Raw genomic sequence first — 18,204 nt, forward strand, 5'->3', positions numbered from 1 at the left:
CCAGTATTGTCCTGCTTCGGCTCTCTTTGGATATCTCGGAAATATAGGCCGCGAATGCGAAAACATTCAACTTAAAAACCTTTGGGTGTTCAGCTTCCAGCAAGGTTGCACGCAGAATGTCTGCTGCTCCCTGCTTGAGGCCTGTGCAGGATGCAAGCTTTGATATTTCATTCTTCAGGTTTGCCTTCCAAGAGTCATTCTTGCCGATCAAAATTAAGGTTCGTTGGACATAGGGTTCGTATTTTTGGTAAACGGCCTACAGATAGATATACCGAGGTTTGTTCCATGTGCATTGATCAGTTTGGTGTAAGGGATCCCCGGTGGTGCCGGTGGCAGTTGATCCAATGAAGAGGCTTAGACAACTTTTCAACGCGACACTTAGTGCAGAAGCCTAAGAAACTCTAGTTAGGCGTCATGAAAGTATAAGAGGTATTTAAGCAGGAAACACAAGGCGCATTGAGGGAATATAGAGTAAGAAGTGTATGGAAGCCGTCGAGCTTGTATACCTGATCTGACCTACCTTGGGGGTGGCTGGTTTACGCAGGGATTAGACAACCGGGACAGAAAGCGACTCTTCATGTCAACTTTGAGACTTATCCACGCCCTCTCACCAACCATTAAACACCCTACCAATCACTAAAGCCCCGCGAGCTGGTGATTAGCGATAAACAAGCAACTCCACCCTCATACGACATCGTCCTTCATTCTCCTTCTTGTGATGACTGCAGCTCATGGTTGACTCTATCCGCTAACTTAGTTGCACACCTGCGACAAGAACAATGCTTCAGCTGTTTGGCTGAGTTGATGAATGCAACTGCCTAAACTCAACCGAGTACTACGGTAGACTCTCCGCCGTAGAATACATCGTCCGAGCGCTCGCATCGCACTTCGGCACAAGAAAGTCTACTTCACCTGTACTAGCAGCTGACATTTAGCCATGGCCGACAAGACGCTTCGCCTGCTTGCGCTCGACGGTGGTGGAGTCCACGGCTTGTCTGCGCTGATGATCCTTCAGCAGCTAATGGAGACAGTTAACCCAGACTCTCCACCAATGCCTTGCGACTTCTTCGACATGATTGGCGGCACTAGCACCGGCGGGTGAGTTGCTGTTTTGGCAACTGTAGAGATGAATGCTAACCGACCAGGCTTATTGCGATTATGCTCGGCCGGCTGAGGATGAGCATCGACGAGAGCATCAACGCCTACTTATCGCTGTCAGACCGGCTATTCCAGCAGAAGAGACGCCACGTAACTGTTAAAGGTGATATACGGGGAAAGTTCGACTCAGAGGAGCTAGCGCTAGCTGTGAAGGAGATCATTAAACAGCAGGGATTACAGGAGGATACGCTTCTAAAAGATGCACCGGAAGCAGCTTGCAAAGTGTAAGTTGGCCTATAGCTTTCCCGGAGTGCAGACTTAGTCTACCACAGATTTGTGTGCGCGACGAGTAAGGCGACTAGTGAGACTGTGTGCCTCACGAGCTACAAATCGCCGCGTAGTAGCAGTGACCTCATAAATAGTGTGACGATATGGGAAGCCTGCCGAGCCACGTCAGCGGCATCTTCTTTTTTCGATCCTATCTCTATCGGGCGGTATAAAGAGGAGTTTTTAGACGGCGGCACAGGAGCGAACAACCCAGTGTGGGAGGTATGGAACCAGGCCCAGCTAGTATGGGGACCGCAGCCGCTCGAGAGTAGGATCAAATGCATGGTCTCAATTGGAACCGGTGTCCCTTCGCTGAAGCCATTCCAAGATGACGTCTTCCACATTCACAAGACGCTCGTTGCCATCGCAACTGAGACGGAGCAGACGGCAGAGCGATTCCAGCGAGACAAGTCGCTCCTTGACGACAGCAGCCGGTACTACCGGTTTAATGTGGCCCACGGGCTTGAGGACATCGGGCTTGAGGAGTCAAAGAAGAAGAAAGATATTGCTGCGGCTACACGACGATATATCGCGTCTCAGGATGTATTCAAGCAGATGCAGGCATGTGCTGACAACGTAGCAGGACGAGGATGTTAGTCATTGCGCATTTCTTATTATTTATATCGTGTATCCCCAATATCGCTAAGATGTCTATGTAGATTCTGGACAATATCGAACAGTCTTTAACCTTAGGGGGGTTCCGAAAGTTAGCAAGTTTGTGGACCGGCCAACCGAAATGGCAGAGCTCGAACGAGTCCTTCTGCCCAAACGACAGAGCTGCCGCCAGAGGATTTACGTGCTGCACGGCCTTGGCGGAATAGGCAAAACGCAGCTAGCAGTCGAGTTCGCACGGCGACACCACTACAGGTTTGACTCAGTGTTTTGGCTGGATGGGCGAACCGAGGACAGCCTTAAACGGAGCATTGCAAGTTGTGCAAGCAAGATTCCTCAAAAGCAGATTCTAGAGAAGAGTAGGGCATACTCCGCGGACGGTAGCATTGATATTAATGAAGTCGTAAATGATGTAATGTATTGGCTTGCGCAGCCGGACAACACTGCCTGGCTGCTCATCTTCGATAACGTTGACCGGGAATACGATCCGCGCAGTGCGGACCCCGAGGCATACGATGTCAAACACTACCTTCCAGGGGTCGACCAAGGGTCCGTCCTAATCACAACCCGACTAGCTAGGCTGGAGCAACTAGGTGATTCGCAGCAGCTAGGCAAGGTTGACAGAGGTCAAGCTGAGGCTATCTTTAAGAGTTTGTATAAAAGGAAGTACGGTAAGGTCTCGAACATACCAGATAGGCTAAAATAAACTGTTAAAGCTAATAATTCAGTCATAGACAAAGCCGATGGTGAACTCTTGTTCAAGCTGCTGGATGGTCTGCCGCTAGCAATTGCACAGGCCGGTGCGTTTCTTCAGGAAAGCGGTGTTGGGCTTCGGAACTACTTTAAGTTTTATGAGCAACAGTGGAGTGAGCTTATGGAGTTACAAAACGAGGATGGCGCGCTGCTTCAAGATTACCCAGGTCGCAGTGTGTGGACAACGTGGGCCATTTCTTACAAAGCTATTTGCGACAAGCACAAGGCGACGGCTAATCTACTCCTTCTATGGTCTTTTCTCGACAACAGGGATCTGTGGCATGGTCTATTCACAGCAGCATGCCAAGCTTCTACAGTGGCGGCAAGAAACTTGTTAGAATGGATTGGAGACATGGCAATAGATGAGCTCAAGTTTAGTAGGGCGATGCAGCTTCTGCGTAACTACTCGCTGATTGAAGATGTTGAACAGCTGGCAAGCTACGCTACCCATCCAGTTGTCCACCGATGGGCATACTATTACAGGGGGAAGTATTTTCAATCGTGGCTGGCTCAGCTTGCAGTAGTTACAGTTGGATGGGCTACACCGGACAGATCAGCTCAGGACTCCTCGGTCATACAACGTCGACTTCTCCCTCACGCCCAGGCGTGCTCTCAATGGGTATCAGTAGCCCAGATATGGCGAAGTCCTAGAAGTCAGAGCGGTTGTGGAGTAGGCATTAGTAAGAGCGAAGAAGAAAACGTAATACTAACTGCCATTGACTTACTTGGTGTTCTCTGCGCGGACCAGGGCAAACTGACTGAGGCGGAGCGGATGTATAAGCGGGCGCTGCAAGGGAAAGAGGAGGTACTTGGTCCTAAGAACCTGTTAACACTCGAGACAGTTCATAACCTGAGCAACCTCTATGCAGAACAAGGCAAGCTGGCTGAGGCCGAAAATATGTATAGGCGGGTGCTGCAAGGGAAAGAGGAGGCACTTGGTCCTAAGCACCCGTCAACATTCGATACAGTCGACAACCTGGGAAACCTCTATGCCAACCAAGGCAAGCGGGCTGAGGCCGAACAGATGTATAAGCGGGCGCTGCAAGGGAAAGAGGAGGCACTTAGTCCCAGGCACCCGTCAATACTTAACACGGTCAATAACTTAGGTGTTCTCTACGCCGACCAAGGCAAGTTGGCCGAGGCTGAGCAGATGCATAAGCGGGCGCTAGAAGGGAGAAAGGAGGTACTCGGTCCTAAGCACCGGTCAACACTCGAGACGGTCCATAACCTAGGCGTTCTCTACGCCAACCAAGGAAAATTGGCTGAGGCCGAACATATGTATCTGCAGGCACTGCAAGGGCAAGAAGAGGTAATCGGTCTTAAGCACCCGTTAACACTTCACACCGTCAACAACCTGGGTAACCTCTACGAGTACCAAGGCAAGCTGGCAAAGGCGGAGGAGATGTACGCGCAGGCTCTGGAAGGGAGAGAGGAGGCACTCGGTCCTAAGCACCCGTCAACATTCGATACAATCGACAACCTGGGAAACCTCTATGCCGACCAAGGAAAGCTGGCTGAGGCCGAACAGATGTATAAGCGGGCGCTGCAAGGGAAAGAAGCGACACTTAGCCCCATCCACCCATCAGTACTTAACACTGTCAACAACTTAGGTGTTCTCTACGCCGACCAAGGCAAGTTGGCCGAGGCTGAGCAGATGCATAAGCGGGCGCTGCAAGGGAGAAAGGAGTTACTCGGTCCTAAGCACCGGTCAACACTCAAGACGGTCCACAACCTGGGCGTTCTCTACGCCAACCAAGGAAAATTGGCTGAGGCCGAACAGATGTATTTGCAGGCTTTGCAAGGGCAAGAAGAGGAAATGGGTCTGAAGCATCCGTTAACACTTCACACCGTCAACAACCTGGGAAACATCTACGAGCACCAAGGCAAGCTGGCAAAGGCGGAGGAGATGTACGCGCAGGCTCTGGAAGGGAGAGAGGAAGTACTTGGTCCTAAGCACCCTTTAACACTTGGCACCGTCAAAAGCCTAGGCAATCTCTATAAGAGCCAAGGCAAGCTAGCTAAGGCGGAGGAGATGTACGCGCAGGTTCTGGAAGGGAGAGAGGAGGTACTTGGTCCTAAGCACCCGTTAATACTTGGCACGGTCAACAGCCTAGGCAATATCGATAAGAACCAAGGCAAGCTGGATAAGGCGGAGGAGACGTACGCGCAGCTTTGGAAGGAAGAGAGGAGGTACTTGGTCCTAAGCACCCGTTAACACTTGGCACGGTCAGCAACCTAGGGAATCTCTCCGTAGATCAAGGTAAACTGGCCAAGGCGGAGTAAATGTGCATAGGTGGGTGCTACAAGGAAGAGAGGAGGCAGTTGGTTCTAAGCGCCCATTGAAATCTAGCATAGTCAGCAACCTAGGCCTTCTTAACGCAGACAAAGGCGAGCTCACTGAGGCCAAGCAGCTGTATAAAAGCGAGCGTCGCAAGAGAGAGAGGAGGCACCCGGTCCTAAGTACACGTCAAAACTTAACACAGTCAAAAATCTGGGTATTCTTCACGCAGACCAAGGCAAGCTGGCTGAGGTGGAACAGGTGTGCAAGCGGGCGTTGTGAGGGACGATACACTCAGTCTGAAAGATTCGCCAATTGCTCGACATAACGGAGAATATGGGCAATCTCCACAACAGACGAGGAGAATTTTCGAAGGCTTAGTTCTTAGCTTTCAGCCCATTCCTAGACCTTTCGGCGGTAAATGTCAATACATTAGCGAAAAAAGCTGCTCTAAATCCTCTTCCAGTCGGACAAGAGACGTTGTCTAATCTAGTCATGTGATAGCTACAGAACGTAGGTATAGATGACAGCGTAGAATTGCCGGAAGAAGCAGAGGCACCTGATCTAGCAGGTATAAAAGATATCAAGAAGTCGAAATCGGCAGTGCGTAGATTTATACACAAAGCTTCTTCGGTGACCTTCCGATACGTTAGTAAAATTACTCCAGGGATATTATAAGGGGGAGCGGCTAGAGTAGATAAGAGCATGTTCTTTTCCGCAGAACTACTAACGAAGGTATCAATATTACGTACTGAAATTTCGTTAGATGGCCGTTTTAGAGGGTTTCTGCTATTTCAGAGGTGTATGTATATCTAGGTTTAGGATAAGGCAAACACGGTGAACATTACTAGAATTCTACACAGGGAACCTAGATGCACATTTCCTTCCTAATTAAGCCCTGTTATGTCCTACTCTAGTCCATTACACAAACGCTAGTCCAGTGAAGCCTAAGTCGCAAGAAAATTGCATAGATAACATACACCTCGTACGTTCACTTAAAGCAGAGAACATAACTAGGGTAGATTTCGCCTCTCAATCCCCTTGCTAGAGTTATTGAGAATGTGGGGAGGATGTAATTTTCTGTTGTGAATTACACTTACATGTTCCATGGTGTGTGCCAACATGTTGTATCCACAAGAGTGGTGGGGCGAAGCGAGGTCGACATATTTTCACTGTCGAGGTTAAAGATATTACTAGTTATGATAGAGATTTTATGCAGAAAAAATGGCCCGATTTTGCGAATGGCATGAAAATAGAACTGCTAGTTTTCTGATATCTCAATTTTGCTATGTCTGGAGAAATTTTTCTCTACCAATGTGTCACGGCAGATATGTGCGTTTTCGATTAAGATTCACCAAGGAGGGTGCCGAATAAGTACCTGCACTTCAACGTCCCCTTTTTCTCGCAACTCAGGTTCACTATCCGATTTCCCGACTTATGTGCATATTTCCTTCTCCCACCTATTTCCCATCCATATGCCACTACTTCGTTAAATGTTCTAGCTCAATCTGCACCGGACTCCTAAAACTGCTCCTCCTCCTACTTGCTCCCTCCCCATTCCCCATCCCTTGATCTTCATCGTCTTTACCAATCTTCATACTACCCACTTCTCCACGCTCCGCTTCGTCGCTCTCATCAAGGACATCCTGCCCCCCGAACCCGGGCAAAGGTGCTCCACTTGTACTACACTCGATAGTCTCCCCGTGGTTGCCGCCCACGCTCTCCATGGTGAAGGGACTCGCGGTAGGTGCATCGAGAATGCTGAGTTCTTGAGGCGTAAACCATCGCGGCAAAATCCAGGTGCGGAGCGGGATATACAGAAGAATGAAGACGGGGAATCCGATGGCCGCAATCGTCTGCGTGATGGCGAATGTAGCGCCGAATCCAACCAGCTCTAGGGCTATGAATGCCCAGATGGCGATGCGGCGGTCGATGCGAGTGAGAGGGTCCGAGCGTGGTGTGAGATAACGGTCTTTTGCTAAGAATATAATCTTTACTGTAATGCCGTTGGCTTCCAATGCTTGAACACCCATGACGAAGAACAAGCCTGCAAGAACCGCTTGAGGTATAAGATGCAGAACGATAAGTAATGGGCCTGTCATAGTCCCAAGAGTAAGAAGCCCTTGGGCGAGATTTGAAACACGCTGCTCAACAACGTGATCTACAATTCTTCGCGTATGCCCTTTGTTAGTCTCATCGTCCGAGTCAGAGACCGTTCGGGTTGCGCAAAGAGCGGTGGTGTGGAATGGTGCCTGTGGGATCAAGCCATTAGGGAACGGGATTCCGAGAAGGCCTGCGACGCCGGTGGTGAGGCCAAGAAGGAAAATATCCCAGTGGAATCCTGCAGGCTTGCGTAGTGGGAACTCTGTACCTTGAGCTATCAAGGATGAGACGTTATGATCGAAGTAAAATAAAATGGTGAGGAGAATAGCGAATGGAATGGCTAGGAAGATGTCACCAACACTAATATCCCAGAAATGGATAAACCAGCCCCTGTCCGTCGTTGGAAAGAATGCGCGCGAGGTGGGAAGGGTAAGTAATTCAATTTTTCTCATTTTTCCAATATGAACGAAGCCGGTGAAGAAAATGACGGTCAACGGCGTACCGTAGTCTTCGATGAACTTCCTTATATGCCGCTGGAAGAGGGAGGAATGCCCTATCATGCCGCATATGTATGCAGCTATTAGGACGAGCAAGGCGACAGCAACGGAGAGATACGCAGACACATCGTTTACCTCCCACTGTCGGGCAAGGACCTGGATTCCTTTCTGGAGGTAGATAAAGGCGACGTAGAACCCAAATATGTCGCATGAAAATCGGGTGACATATTTCAATCCATTACATGCATTACTTATAGCAAGTACCCAGTGCATGACTAATGACCATCTACGATGCACTGTTAGTGAAGGGCTAAAAGCTATAGGAAATAGGAATAATTTACAGTCCGATCCAACTCATGAAAGCAAAGTAATTTGTGCCACGGGGTGTGATTATGTCATAGACTGTGTAGTTGAAGACGGTGATAGGGCCTTCACATTAGCATCCTAGTTGTCAAACTCAAAGTGAACTTGTCGCACCTGTTACTCCGACGATCACAAGTGGCTGAGCTGCAAAAACGGAAAACACGACGGCAGCAAGGACTGAGGCCAAGAGAACTTCATTGACACCGAAGCTCTGGTCGGTCTTCGCAAACATATCAAGGGAGAAAGCAAGCGCAGGCAGAATGCTGGAAATGCATTAGTAAAGGGACACGAGCATTTGAAATGCTCATCCTTCAACCGAGCGCGAAGAGGAGAAATAAGGGGTAAGTGGTGTAGTCAAGGCATATCAGTTGTCACCGCAGCAGGCGAGAGGTAGCGGATGGAGCTGTAATTGATGTACATACTTCGCAAAATACATGTACACCGTTGCGGGGACGACCCTATAATCCCACGCATCTGTCCAGTCACTCCAATAGAAGGGAGCTCTCCTCCTGAGATCGTTTATCATTCCACGAAACAATTGTGTCTTCCACCATTTGACTTTCTTCGAGCGGGCTGATCGCATCGGAGAACGGGTGTTCTCGCGGCTGAGCCGCTCTTCGCTCTCATTGTATCGACTCCTGGAGGGTGAGAAGGGAACGCGGGATTGCCACGACTTCTTCGATCGACTCGGGGAGGGAGAGGTGCGCATGGACATACCATGGCGCGGGGTTGGAAGAGTCAAGGTCTCCGTGGGCGCCATGCGAAAGATTGGATCTTAATTCTACAAAAGATTAGTGAAACGCATTGCTTTTATAACAGGAACATGTGGGTCGTCCTAGTAAAGAGAGAGGGCGTGAAGAGATGCAGGAAAAGAGCGGAGAAGGCTTGGAAATGCACGCGAGTAAGAAAGCTGAGGGTCTCCATGTGGGGAAATCTCTTGCGACATCGGGTTGATCCGCCCTATGAACTAGTTGCTTGGCATTCGTCATTTCTAATTCTTCATAACGAGGTGCATGTCTAAATTGGCAGCTTGAGAATGGAAACGAATGCGTAGAGAGATGGTAAAAGTTATACGACCCACCAAGAAGAATGAGACGAGTAAGCGGAACCCTCAGCTCGTGGATCAACCCTAGAGTAGTGGAATGTTTCACATGTCACGTCTAGCGCTTGTCCCCTGCTAGACTAGCTTTTTTTAGTCTTCAGCGTCTGTGATTCTTTCGACATCGGACTACAGTCTGTACTATGTAAATAGGGCCTAATCCAATCAGTAGAGATAGAAGATCCGACGACACCGCAACAAAGAATGCCTTGTCCTCTTCGTACTTCCCTTTTCCTGTAGTAGCGTATGCAACTTTTGTGTCATCAACACTCAAGCGCGGCGCAGCCGTCACCTCAATAGTAATGCAGAACGTCCGGACGATATTCCAACCATGAATGCAAGCAAGCTCTTCTGAGGGACAGTCATACCCCAAAGATAAAACATTCATTTAATTCCATATGCACTGCCCCATTGCATTTCGCCGCTGCCAACATTACTGGGCATCTCTGTGACCCACGAGAATCCCTTCACGTGCTGCTTGCACCTACACCCCCACTTTCTCGCTTAGGCTATTCACGAAAGCACATCTCTAGAAGCTGTTCGCGATCGATGACCATTTTCCGTAATCACGCAGATCGGGAAGACATAGCACGAATGTTGACCCCTGGTAGAATCTACTGCTCACCCGATAGATCTTCTCGGCTTGAAAGTCGCTCATTCAAGCCTTGCAACAACGCCGGTCCTGTGCCATAAGGGCCTCCTATGACCTGAACCTGTAGTGAGTGTGGTGCAGACGCGTCAGCCGAGGAAAAGGCTTCTGGCCAGCTTTCAGTCTCTCCTAAACCGCTCCGTTCGGATTCCTTGCATTCGCAAAATTGATAAAGGCCGTTGCAAACTCTTTTAACAGGTCCTGGTCATTTTCAGAGCTTGTCCCCTCTAGAAAGAGACCACTGAAGATATACTTCGTATTCGATCCGTGAGAGATTTTGAGATACGGCATACCAGCTCCTTTCCAGCGAGGTGCGAGCATGCACTGATTTAACACGTACATATAGACTCCCGGATGCTGCGCGTTCTTCGCCAATGGTGATTGCTGTTTCATTTCGTAACCGAAGTCGGTGGATAAGCAAGTAAAAAGGAGATCTAAAAAAAAATTAGAAAGCCGTAAGAAGTGAACCAATACCGTGGGCTCATTGTCGTCTTTGGTAGCCTCATAGTTGTTAAGCCCATCGGAGAAGCCAGTTACGTCATAAAGCGACCAAAGGTGGGAGAGGTCACCTTGACTCAAAGCATGAGCGAAGCCTCGAATGGCTGGTATCAGGTCGTTTTCTTCTTGAATAAGCTGTGCGGGTCCTGCATTTGTAGCGCCGTCATCTTGGGTCCACCCAAAGACAAGCGGAATGCCTATAATGTCGTTAGTGACATGGTTCGCACTATGAGCGCTGGATTCCTGTACCTTTGACGAATCGTCCGCTCCTGTATAGTATAGGCTGTCTGTCCAGGAAAATATCTCCATCGACGGAAGAGATGAACGTGAAAAGTCCAACTGGAGGCTCCCTCTAGCTCGTGCACTCAACTCGCGCAATCGAATCTTACTGCTCGACGATATACTGAGCGGTCTTGACAAGAACACTAAGTAAGTAGTTTTCTAGCAAGTCCTTGGACGTGAAGGCCTACGTCGCAAGCATGGAATTACAATCGTCCTAGCCACACATGTAGTTAAGTACCTGCTATATGCGGATTACGTCGCTGTTTTCGACCAGGACGGGAGTATATCCAAGCAAGGCCTTCCGAAACAACTTGAATTCCAGAATCAATTGATTGAGATATCTACACTACAAGAAAAAGGAGCAAAGAATGAAGCCTTAGTCTCTAAAGCGCTACCCCCAGAGCGCGATGAGACAAAAGCCCAGGACAAACAAGCGGCCAGCACGAGGTCGACAGGTGATCTCAACATATATGCCTACTATGCTAGCGCAGTGGGTTGGCTACTAGTGTTCTATCTGTGTGTGGAAGTAATAACTACCTTTTTTATGGGATTTCCGGACATATGGTTACCGTGGGGGTCGGCTGCTGAGGCCGAGCTTCCTGGGCAACGTACCTGTTTCTATTTGGGCATATACCAAATGTTTGCGGGTCCGCCCTTTCCAGTTGGCAATTGTAATACTGACGCTCTTTACTGGGGTTATGCTGCGCTCAAGTGTTCAACTACATCAGCGGCTTCCAAATACGGTCATCTCCGTTCCCTACGCCTTTCTCGCGGTGACAGACTCCGGTGTTATACTTAACAGGTATGAAGACCGCACGTACGTCATTAGAATGATTGATAGCATGAAGGTCCAGCCAAGGCATGTCATTGATCGAGATTCAACTTACAACTACCCTCCTCCAAACCGCGGACGGCCTCGTGATTTGCATAGCACAAGCTATTCTCATATAACCTCCTCCAAGCTCGAGGCTACAATGATACCGGCAGCAATCGCTGCTTTGTACCTTTTACAGCGCTTTTACTTCCATACTTCGCGGCAAATACATCTATTAGACCTGGAGTTTAAATCACCGATATATACTCACTTCCTTTAGAACCTATCTGGCCTACACATGACCCGTGATTTCAACTGGCAATCGGCATGAGACGAGGGCAGCCGGGAGTTACTTGATCGGTCACAACGGCCCGTCTACCTACTCTATTGCATTCAGCACTTGCTGAAGCTCTCAATTGACGGCATGGTTGCTGTCTGCGCCATCGCCATCATCACACTAGCAACACCGCTCAACGAGAGTTTATCTAGTGTCGATGGCGCGCTCGGTGTAGCACTTGTGAATTGCTTAATCTGAGCAACATGCTTTCCTATCTCATTCGCGCATGGACAGAGATGGAAATATCCATCGGCGCCGTGCTGCGTGTTCGGGATTTCGAACCTTCTACGCCATCCGAGAATGGCGTCTCCAATAACTTGGATGAGCTTCCCACATACTGGCCTCATCAAGGTGCTATTGAGTTCCGCAATGTTGATGCCAAGTAGTATCACACCCGAATTTACCCCCAGAGACATTAATTGGTCCACCCATCACGGTCCCGCACTGGAATCTGCGGTCGTGCCGGGAGTGGGAAATCCTCTCTCCTGTTAACTCTCTTCGAAATGATTGAGATAGCAGGAGGAAGCATCGCCATTGACGGAATCGATATCCGCAGCATCCCACTTTCGACTCTCCCAGAGCGAATCTTATGCGTACCCTAGAGAGCGGAGCTATTGCCGGGTTCAATTAGAGAAAACCTAGATCCTTTTAGTAAGGGTACAGACGAAACCATTATCACGGTGCTGGAAACGGTGGGATTGTGGACAACCATTGAAGCGCGAGGCGACCTCTGTGCTGACGCAAGCATCCCACTTAGCGCCGGTGAACGCCAGGTTTTTGCGCTTGCGTATGCGCTACTTCTCCGGAAGAGCCTTCAACGCGAAGGAGGAATTTTGGTCCTCGATGAGGTTTTCCGTGCCCGTAGATGGGGAGACTGAACGCAAGATTATAGACGTAGTGAGAGAAAAATCCAGTGTATGGACAGGGTTGAGCGTCACGCACCAGCTCCAGACGATTAATTGAGGCGGGAGAGCCAGGTTCGTTGCGCACTGTCAATTTCGATAACGTTGGAGTTATTGAGACATAGAGAGATACACGGTCGGAGCATGTGTGGTATGAGGTGATACGAAATCACGACCTCCTAATTGCCGCTAAAGTTCGACAAAGAAGAGGAGTTTAGTCCCAGTGGTCTAGCCAGTCTGCATAATGAGAAGAATCTACCAAATACAGCACGCTTAGGTGACTTCCCCAAGGCAGGTGCAGCAAAGCATTGCCGCAGCCATTTGGCACTTACCTGTGTACAGTTAGAAACAAGTAAGAAGGCTCTCCTAAACTGGCGCAGACAGTCATCGTTTTTCAATGATTAGATATTAAAAGTCTATTGTTTAATGCTTTATAAAAAAGGGAAGCATTACGAACAAGAAAGTAACGGTGTTATAGGAACCAAACAAACCACAGGAATATTAAAGCTTGAAGAGGTTCAGCCGAGAGAGACGCCGCGATGTGTAGGGAAGCCGATGTTATTAGGTCACATGACCATATTGCAGGAATTGACGTCATATCACAACCTTGTCCACATTTCGCCAGCGATCAGAGGTGATTGCGAGGATATAGGGAGGGGCCAGTGTTACTACAAGGAGGATTGTTTAAATTGTTTTATTGGAAATGATTCAAGAGAATGGAATGTAAATGGTCACTGATAGGTATGGAAAGGTACTAGTGCTATCTACGTCAAATGCAGATTATTGTCATCATATTTTCTTGCTTTGGTATTACAGATGACCTGCCTCTAGCTGAGACTTCCGTTCTGTCGCCGAGGAAGTAGCATCAGGTCCTCACCGGCACAGAAAATTTAGGAAATGGCTCCCATGGCTCCGTCGCTGCCAACTCAGGAGCGGGTGGGAATACAGCATTCCAATCAATCCATTCACTGGAGGGCGTAAAAGGAAAATCTTCCCAAGGCTGCATAAAAAACTGAGTTGGGGACTGCGTGAAGTGCGTCATATTGTCATCCGGAACACTAGTAGGTTGATGCTGTATTGACATTTGCAAAGAGGGACTGCGTCTTTCTTGTTCCGTTGGGGTCGACGAAGGGATAGAAGTGGAAGGAGGTTTGGGAGCAGGGATCCGTTGGGAAGGAGCCTGAGCTGAAGAGCGATCGATCGGAGCAATGGGATGTGAGCTGGAATCTGGAATTGCAGCAGGTGGTTGTTCGTTACCATAAACTGCGGGCTGAGCAATTCCAATGTCCGCGTGGAACGAGCGGAGCAGGTCGCCCTCGCATCGCTGAATAATCCCCGCAACCTGTCGGAGAAGGTCCTGCTGTACAGGCCCGGTCTCCCGCTCAGCTGTCACAAAGAGCTCGTTTCGGATGCGTGACAACAATTCACGTCGGAAGCGACGCGACTCCTCAGAAGGCGAATCGCTATCATAGTCTACTAAACATCAGTGCCAGAACTTTGAGGCAGGTGTGTCGTGAACTTACAAGGAGAAGGAATGTCAGCCTCCTGCACATCTGGAAACAGCACATGGTAAGTATCCCTCCATTTGTCCTCCTCGAGCCTCATAGCGGGCGATCGCTTGCGAATGCTCTTTAGAGTCTCCCGATCGATGCCTTCAATGGGCTGCGGTACTGAGACTTGACATGGAGTTGTTCGGGCATGGGCAGCGTAATCATTGTCCGAATCGAACGTAGCGTAGCACCTTGGGCAGAAGATCGGCTGAGCGTGGGAACGATATAAGTGCTCTCTGAAGATGGTAAGTATGGGTGTCTTGATTGCATAGTCCAACTTACTTCATTCGATGCACGGTTGGCCAGCCTGGACCGGGGCAAGTTCTTCGGTTCCGATACCGATTAGGGTCGTGCTTGTAAAACGGGCAAGCAAACCTTGGGCCCGCCTCAGAATCCTCCGTGGCAGAGAGAGATACCCTTCGTCGTTTGTTTGTACCGTCCTCGTCTGGATCCTCGGGAGGAGAGTCATCATCGGATCTTGTTTTGCGCTTCCCACTAGCCCCATGCTGAGCAGAGCCACGACGGCCACCGCGAGAGGATTCACCAGTATTGGCTTGCCCCCTTGACGATTGACCACCAGCGCTCTGAACATAAGCCACGTATCCGAAATTGACCTCTATTTTCCGCATGATGAGTTCGATGGTTGTGCGAGTGACTTTGGATAGCAAACTAGACCTAGAATCGATGGCCTCTTCGTCCTCGCTATCGTCTGTAATAGAATAGTCTCCACCGCTGCCTGTCGACGAAAGGGATACAATGGACGACACGCGTTCCTTTGGCGGAGGTGGGTCAGAGGCAGATTCATCAATCCAAAGTTTAACGTCTCCGTTCCGTGAGATGTCAGGCTTGCATTCGAGTGTCGCCGTGTTCGAGGGCTCTATCTTGTCCGATTCGAGGGACCCAAATGGATTTTTCCTATCAATTCGTCTTAGTTAGTCAATTAAGACGACTTCATGATGGTAGACTCACCATCCGAGATTGCCAGGATCTTCACCCCCTTTAGAAGGCAATTTGTTGTGTTTATCATAATGTTTCTTCAGATCAAGCCCTCTCGTAAATACCGCCCTCTCAGTACATCCGGGGTAGTCACAACTCCAGGTATCATTCTTGTTAGGGTAGCCGTCGACTCGAAGATCTGGTGAACTCGGGAAAAAAGATCGAGAGGGCGGAGGAGAAGAAGGGTCAGATGCCCTATTTGATGGATGACTAGTCACTTGAACTAGGTTGCTAACCATCACTGCTTTTTGGCTATCCACAACCTTCCTCAGAAACGCCGAACCATGTATCCTGGCTGATAGAAATCCCGCTTTCTTGGAACATGTCGGCTGATGGATGCCCTCTGATAGTGGTGAATTGGCAAATGTGGGAGGTAGGGCAGAGCCAATGGAACAAGGTAGTGGAGCTGAATAATCAGGTCAGCAACTGCTCTTTTTGTCACGTGCCTTAGACACAGATGAACGTACGTTTATCGGAGGCCGCCGAGCTTAGTTGAAGCTTCGGTACTTGAGGAGGGAGCAATATCCTGCATGGAGGAACCGAATCCCAATCCGGATCACTGGTATATCCCGAATCATGCGTCTTCGAAGAGGTAATAGAATCTCGTCTTGCAATCTCTTCGTTAATCACAAGGCTCGGCAGGGCTGCCTGCTTGTACTCGACGTTTGTCCACACCACAGTCTCCATCTCGCAGGATTGCGGGGAAGAAAAGGGAATTGCAACAACAACAATTCGCAGAGGCAGCAAAAAACAAAGCAGTGAAAGTCTTACCTCCGAGTGAGAAGAGGAGCGAAAGGTGGGAATGTCAGAATTCAGACTCCGTTGCTCCAAGTCGCAAGGCAGACATTATGTACCGACTGAGGCTGAGTAGTTGCGCATTCGCGCAGACCGCGACAACCCAAGGTCTCGCCATGATGACCCTGCAAGGTACTCAACCCCACCGCCCAATGAAACGTGGGGTCCGGAATTTCCGGATGTCCAGCTCGACAAGGGTTCGCTTGCTGAAAACGAAGAATGGTTTCGTGAGCGAAGGAAAAGGCTCACCAGTGAATGACACACAGACGAATGGCGGGGCAAGGCTGAGACGCTAACTATTCTGGGGAACAGTGTGCTTCGGATGTCAAGCCACAACGAGAACTACCGACGGTATTTGTGCACCCATTGTTTCTTGATGTAGCCAAATGAGAAGGGCGGAGAGAATCAAGAGCCATAGGCTTCAGCCGCAAGCCCTTGTGCTTCGCTTGCTACTTTTACTCACGCGTTGCATTAAATATCCGCCCTCTCTACGGATGATAAGTCCACAGCAATATTCGGATATATTGTTAACAAGGGAAATCTTCTTAAATCCTTGGCATATTGTTTAGAAAAGTCCTATTAGACGTACATTCCCTACTCCATTTATCGTACTGTCGTCAATTCTCCCTTCTTATCCCGTTTGTCAAATCCTAGCTGTATGTATTCTCGAATCTTATCAAAGCTTACCTATACTTTGGTATTTCAGCTCTGGGTCCTTGAAAGCCCTTGTCGTTCCTCGGGCATAATAAGCCGCAGCCTACCATATCTCTCATCATATCTTCTCAATACCTCTTTCCAATCCGACCTTCTCAAGACCATCTGTTGCAGCTTCAATTTCCCTCCAATATCCATCTCGTAACTCTGTTTTCTTTCCAATTTCTCTTCTCCTTCACATAAAGCAACTCCCGACAACACTCAAACCCAGCATCCAAACCCGCCATCTCGCCGCTAGCGGGCTCTCCCATCCACCCATACCACTACCACTCGGTTGCACCGGCACTGCAGTCCCCAATTTCTCCACACCTCCCGTGACCGTCACATTCGCCCAACCCCATCCACTCGAAGCACTCGCATTCCACCTCTCCGTCCCCGTCTGAACAGCGTCAACACTCCCCGTCCCACTCACAGCCCCGAAATATCTCGTCGTACACTCTGCCGCCGTCACACCCTCCAAGCCGCAGCTAACCACATCGCTCCCATTCCCAAACATCACCGTCTTTTCCCACCTCCGCACTCCCTGCGTAATCGTTTCCGGCGTTCCGGTGGTAAGCGCATACGTACTCTTCGCACTCTGCCCATGATAATAGGGGGAAATATGGACTTCGTAGGTTGAGGTTATGGCGATTGTAGTGAGAGATGCGGATACATTGACGGCGATGATGGAGCCGTGCCAAGTGCGGTTGCCAGAGAAGTTTGGGCCCGAGGGTTGGATTACTGGGAGGTGGAATATTGGGACTGTGATAGATGGTGGTGGGGATGATTTTTGGGACAGTGTGGGTGGTGAGAAGGTGAAGAGGAGTAGGGTTTGGAGGAGTGTGAGGGGTGAGAGGAGCGCCATTCTGAGGTGGATGATGAAAATGGGGAGATCAGATAGCAGCTAGGCAACCCTCCTGACAGCCACAAGTTTCGTAGTCGTTTAAACAAGCTTTATCTAGAAAGATGACAAGCCCCCGACCATGTTTCTTTCAAGTACTTACGCCATCACCACGTTTCCTTCCGTTCTACACATATCAATGAGGTCGTCTGAGTAATATCTCGCATCTGATTGGCTAGCTACACGAGTCTGTGCAAGGGTGGGAAACGACGCACGAACTCTTTGACACCACTTGATAGGCTGGTCAGAAGGATAAATGGAGCTGGAAGAGGACAAGGAAGAGGGCTAGGAAGAGCGATTTGAAGGAGGTGGAATGGGGATTTGGGGATCAGGCGATGAAGTCGTGATGGTGGTGGGTGCGACGTGATGGGAGATACTCGCGAATGCGGGTCTGTACGCCTTGTGGAGTACACATGGATCTATTAGTGTGGTAGAGGAAGGACTAAGCTCGTGCATAGTGTGTGCCAATCTAGATATCTCGTTCGACGGGCAAGATTTGTTTGTTTTGGCATTGGGCTTATCCCTCAATCTTGAACACCAACTCATTTACGCTTTCCACCCAGCCTCATTCCTGACCAAAGCCCTCTCATGCCATTCCTTCAATTTCGGAAACCCTGCCCTCTCAAAATACCCCCTCTGATCCGCAATATCCATCCC

At 49.3% G+C, this 18,204-nt stretch overlaps 6 protein-coding genes across 6 annotated transcripts; 2 read left to right on the forward strand and 4 right to left on the reverse strand.

The window, feature by feature from the left end:
- Positions 1-937: 937 nt before the first annotated feature.
- Positions 938-5,940, forward strand: BDR25DRAFT_346642 (uncharacterized protein; the record flags this gene model as incomplete). The annotated part of the gene is made up of 10 exons (XM_033694162.1): positions 938-1,098; positions 1,146-1,382; positions 1,431-2,017; positions 2,085-2,708; positions 2,772-4,980; positions 5,084-5,250; positions 5,330-5,485; positions 5,586-5,671; positions 5,835-5,870; positions 5,932-5,940. The coding sequence occupies 10 exons, from the start codon at positions 938-940 to the stop codon at positions 5,938-5,940; spliced, it is 4,272 nt and encodes a 1,423-aa protein (XP_033541478.1).
- A 609-nt stretch (positions 5,941-6,549) lies between these two features.
- On the reverse strand, positions 6,550-9,116 carry BDR25DRAFT_296604 (uncharacterized protein; the record flags this gene model as incomplete). Its single annotated transcript, XM_033688941.1, has 4 exons — positions 8,454-9,116; positions 8,146-8,294; positions 8,010-8,097; positions 6,550-7,954 (listed from the first exon to the last, which is right to left on the reverse strand). The coding sequence occupies exons 1-4, from the start codon at positions 8,789-8,791 to the stop codon at positions 6,550-6,552; spliced, it is 1,980 nt and encodes a 659-aa protein (XP_033541479.1). The 5' UTR covers positions 8,792-9,116.
- Positions 8,672-11,027, reverse strand: BDR25DRAFT_396681 (uncharacterized protein; the record flags this gene model as incomplete). The annotated part of the gene is made up of 10 exons (XM_033698455.1): positions 8,672-8,941; positions 8,976-9,160; positions 9,254-9,481; positions 9,535-9,614; positions 9,648-9,666; positions 9,756-9,843; positions 9,915-10,680; positions 10,748-10,773; positions 10,816-10,905; positions 10,974-11,027. 10 exons carry the CDS (start codon positions 11,025-11,027, stop codon positions 8,867-8,869), a joined length of 1,611 nt encoding a protein of 536 aa, XP_033541480.1. The 3' UTR covers positions 8,672-8,866.
- A 76-nt stretch (positions 11,028-11,103) lies between these two features.
- Positions 11,104-13,250, forward strand: BDR25DRAFT_361471 (uncharacterized protein; the record flags this gene model as incomplete). The annotated part of the gene is made up of 9 exons (XM_033696422.1): positions 11,104-11,302; positions 11,340-11,559; positions 11,716-11,890; positions 11,945-12,178; positions 12,227-12,303; positions 12,363-12,571; positions 12,643-12,716; positions 12,808-12,995; positions 13,160-13,250. 9 exons carry the CDS (start codon positions 11,104-11,106, stop codon positions 13,248-13,250), a joined length of 1,467 nt encoding a protein of 488 aa, XP_033541481.1.
- Positions 13,251-13,343: 93 nt separating this feature from the next.
- Positions 13,344-15,977, reverse strand: BDR25DRAFT_95944 (uncharacterized protein). Its single transcript, XM_033699303.1, has 5 exons — positions 15,626-15,977; positions 15,132-15,564; positions 14,445-15,077; positions 14,136-14,398; positions 13,344-14,085 (listed from the first exon to the last, which is right to left on the reverse strand). Exons 1-5 carry the CDS (start codon positions 15,843-15,845, stop codon positions 13,478-13,480), a joined length of 2,157 nt encoding a protein of 718 aa, XP_033541482.1. The 5' UTR covers positions 15,846-15,977; the 3' UTR covers positions 13,344-13,477.
- Positions 15,978-16,501: 524 nt separating this feature from the next.
- On the reverse strand, positions 16,502-17,851 carry BDR25DRAFT_307148 (uncharacterized protein). The gene has a single exon (XM_033690786.1). The coding sequence runs from the start codon at positions 17,509-17,511 to the stop codon at positions 16,843-16,845; it is 669 nt and encodes a 222-aa protein (XP_033541483.1). The 5' UTR covers positions 17,512-17,851; the 3' UTR covers positions 16,502-16,842.
- Positions 17,852-18,204: the final 353 nt, after the last annotated feature.

The sequence above is a fragment of the Lindgomyces ingoldianus genome, assembly GCF_010093535.1.
Source record: "Lindgomyces ingoldianus strain ATCC 200398 unplaced genomic scaffold BDR25scaffold_44, whole genome shotgun sequence".
NCBI lineage: Eukaryota > Fungi > Ascomycota > Dothideomycetes > Pleosporales > Lindgomycetaceae > Lindgomyces > Lindgomyces ingoldianus.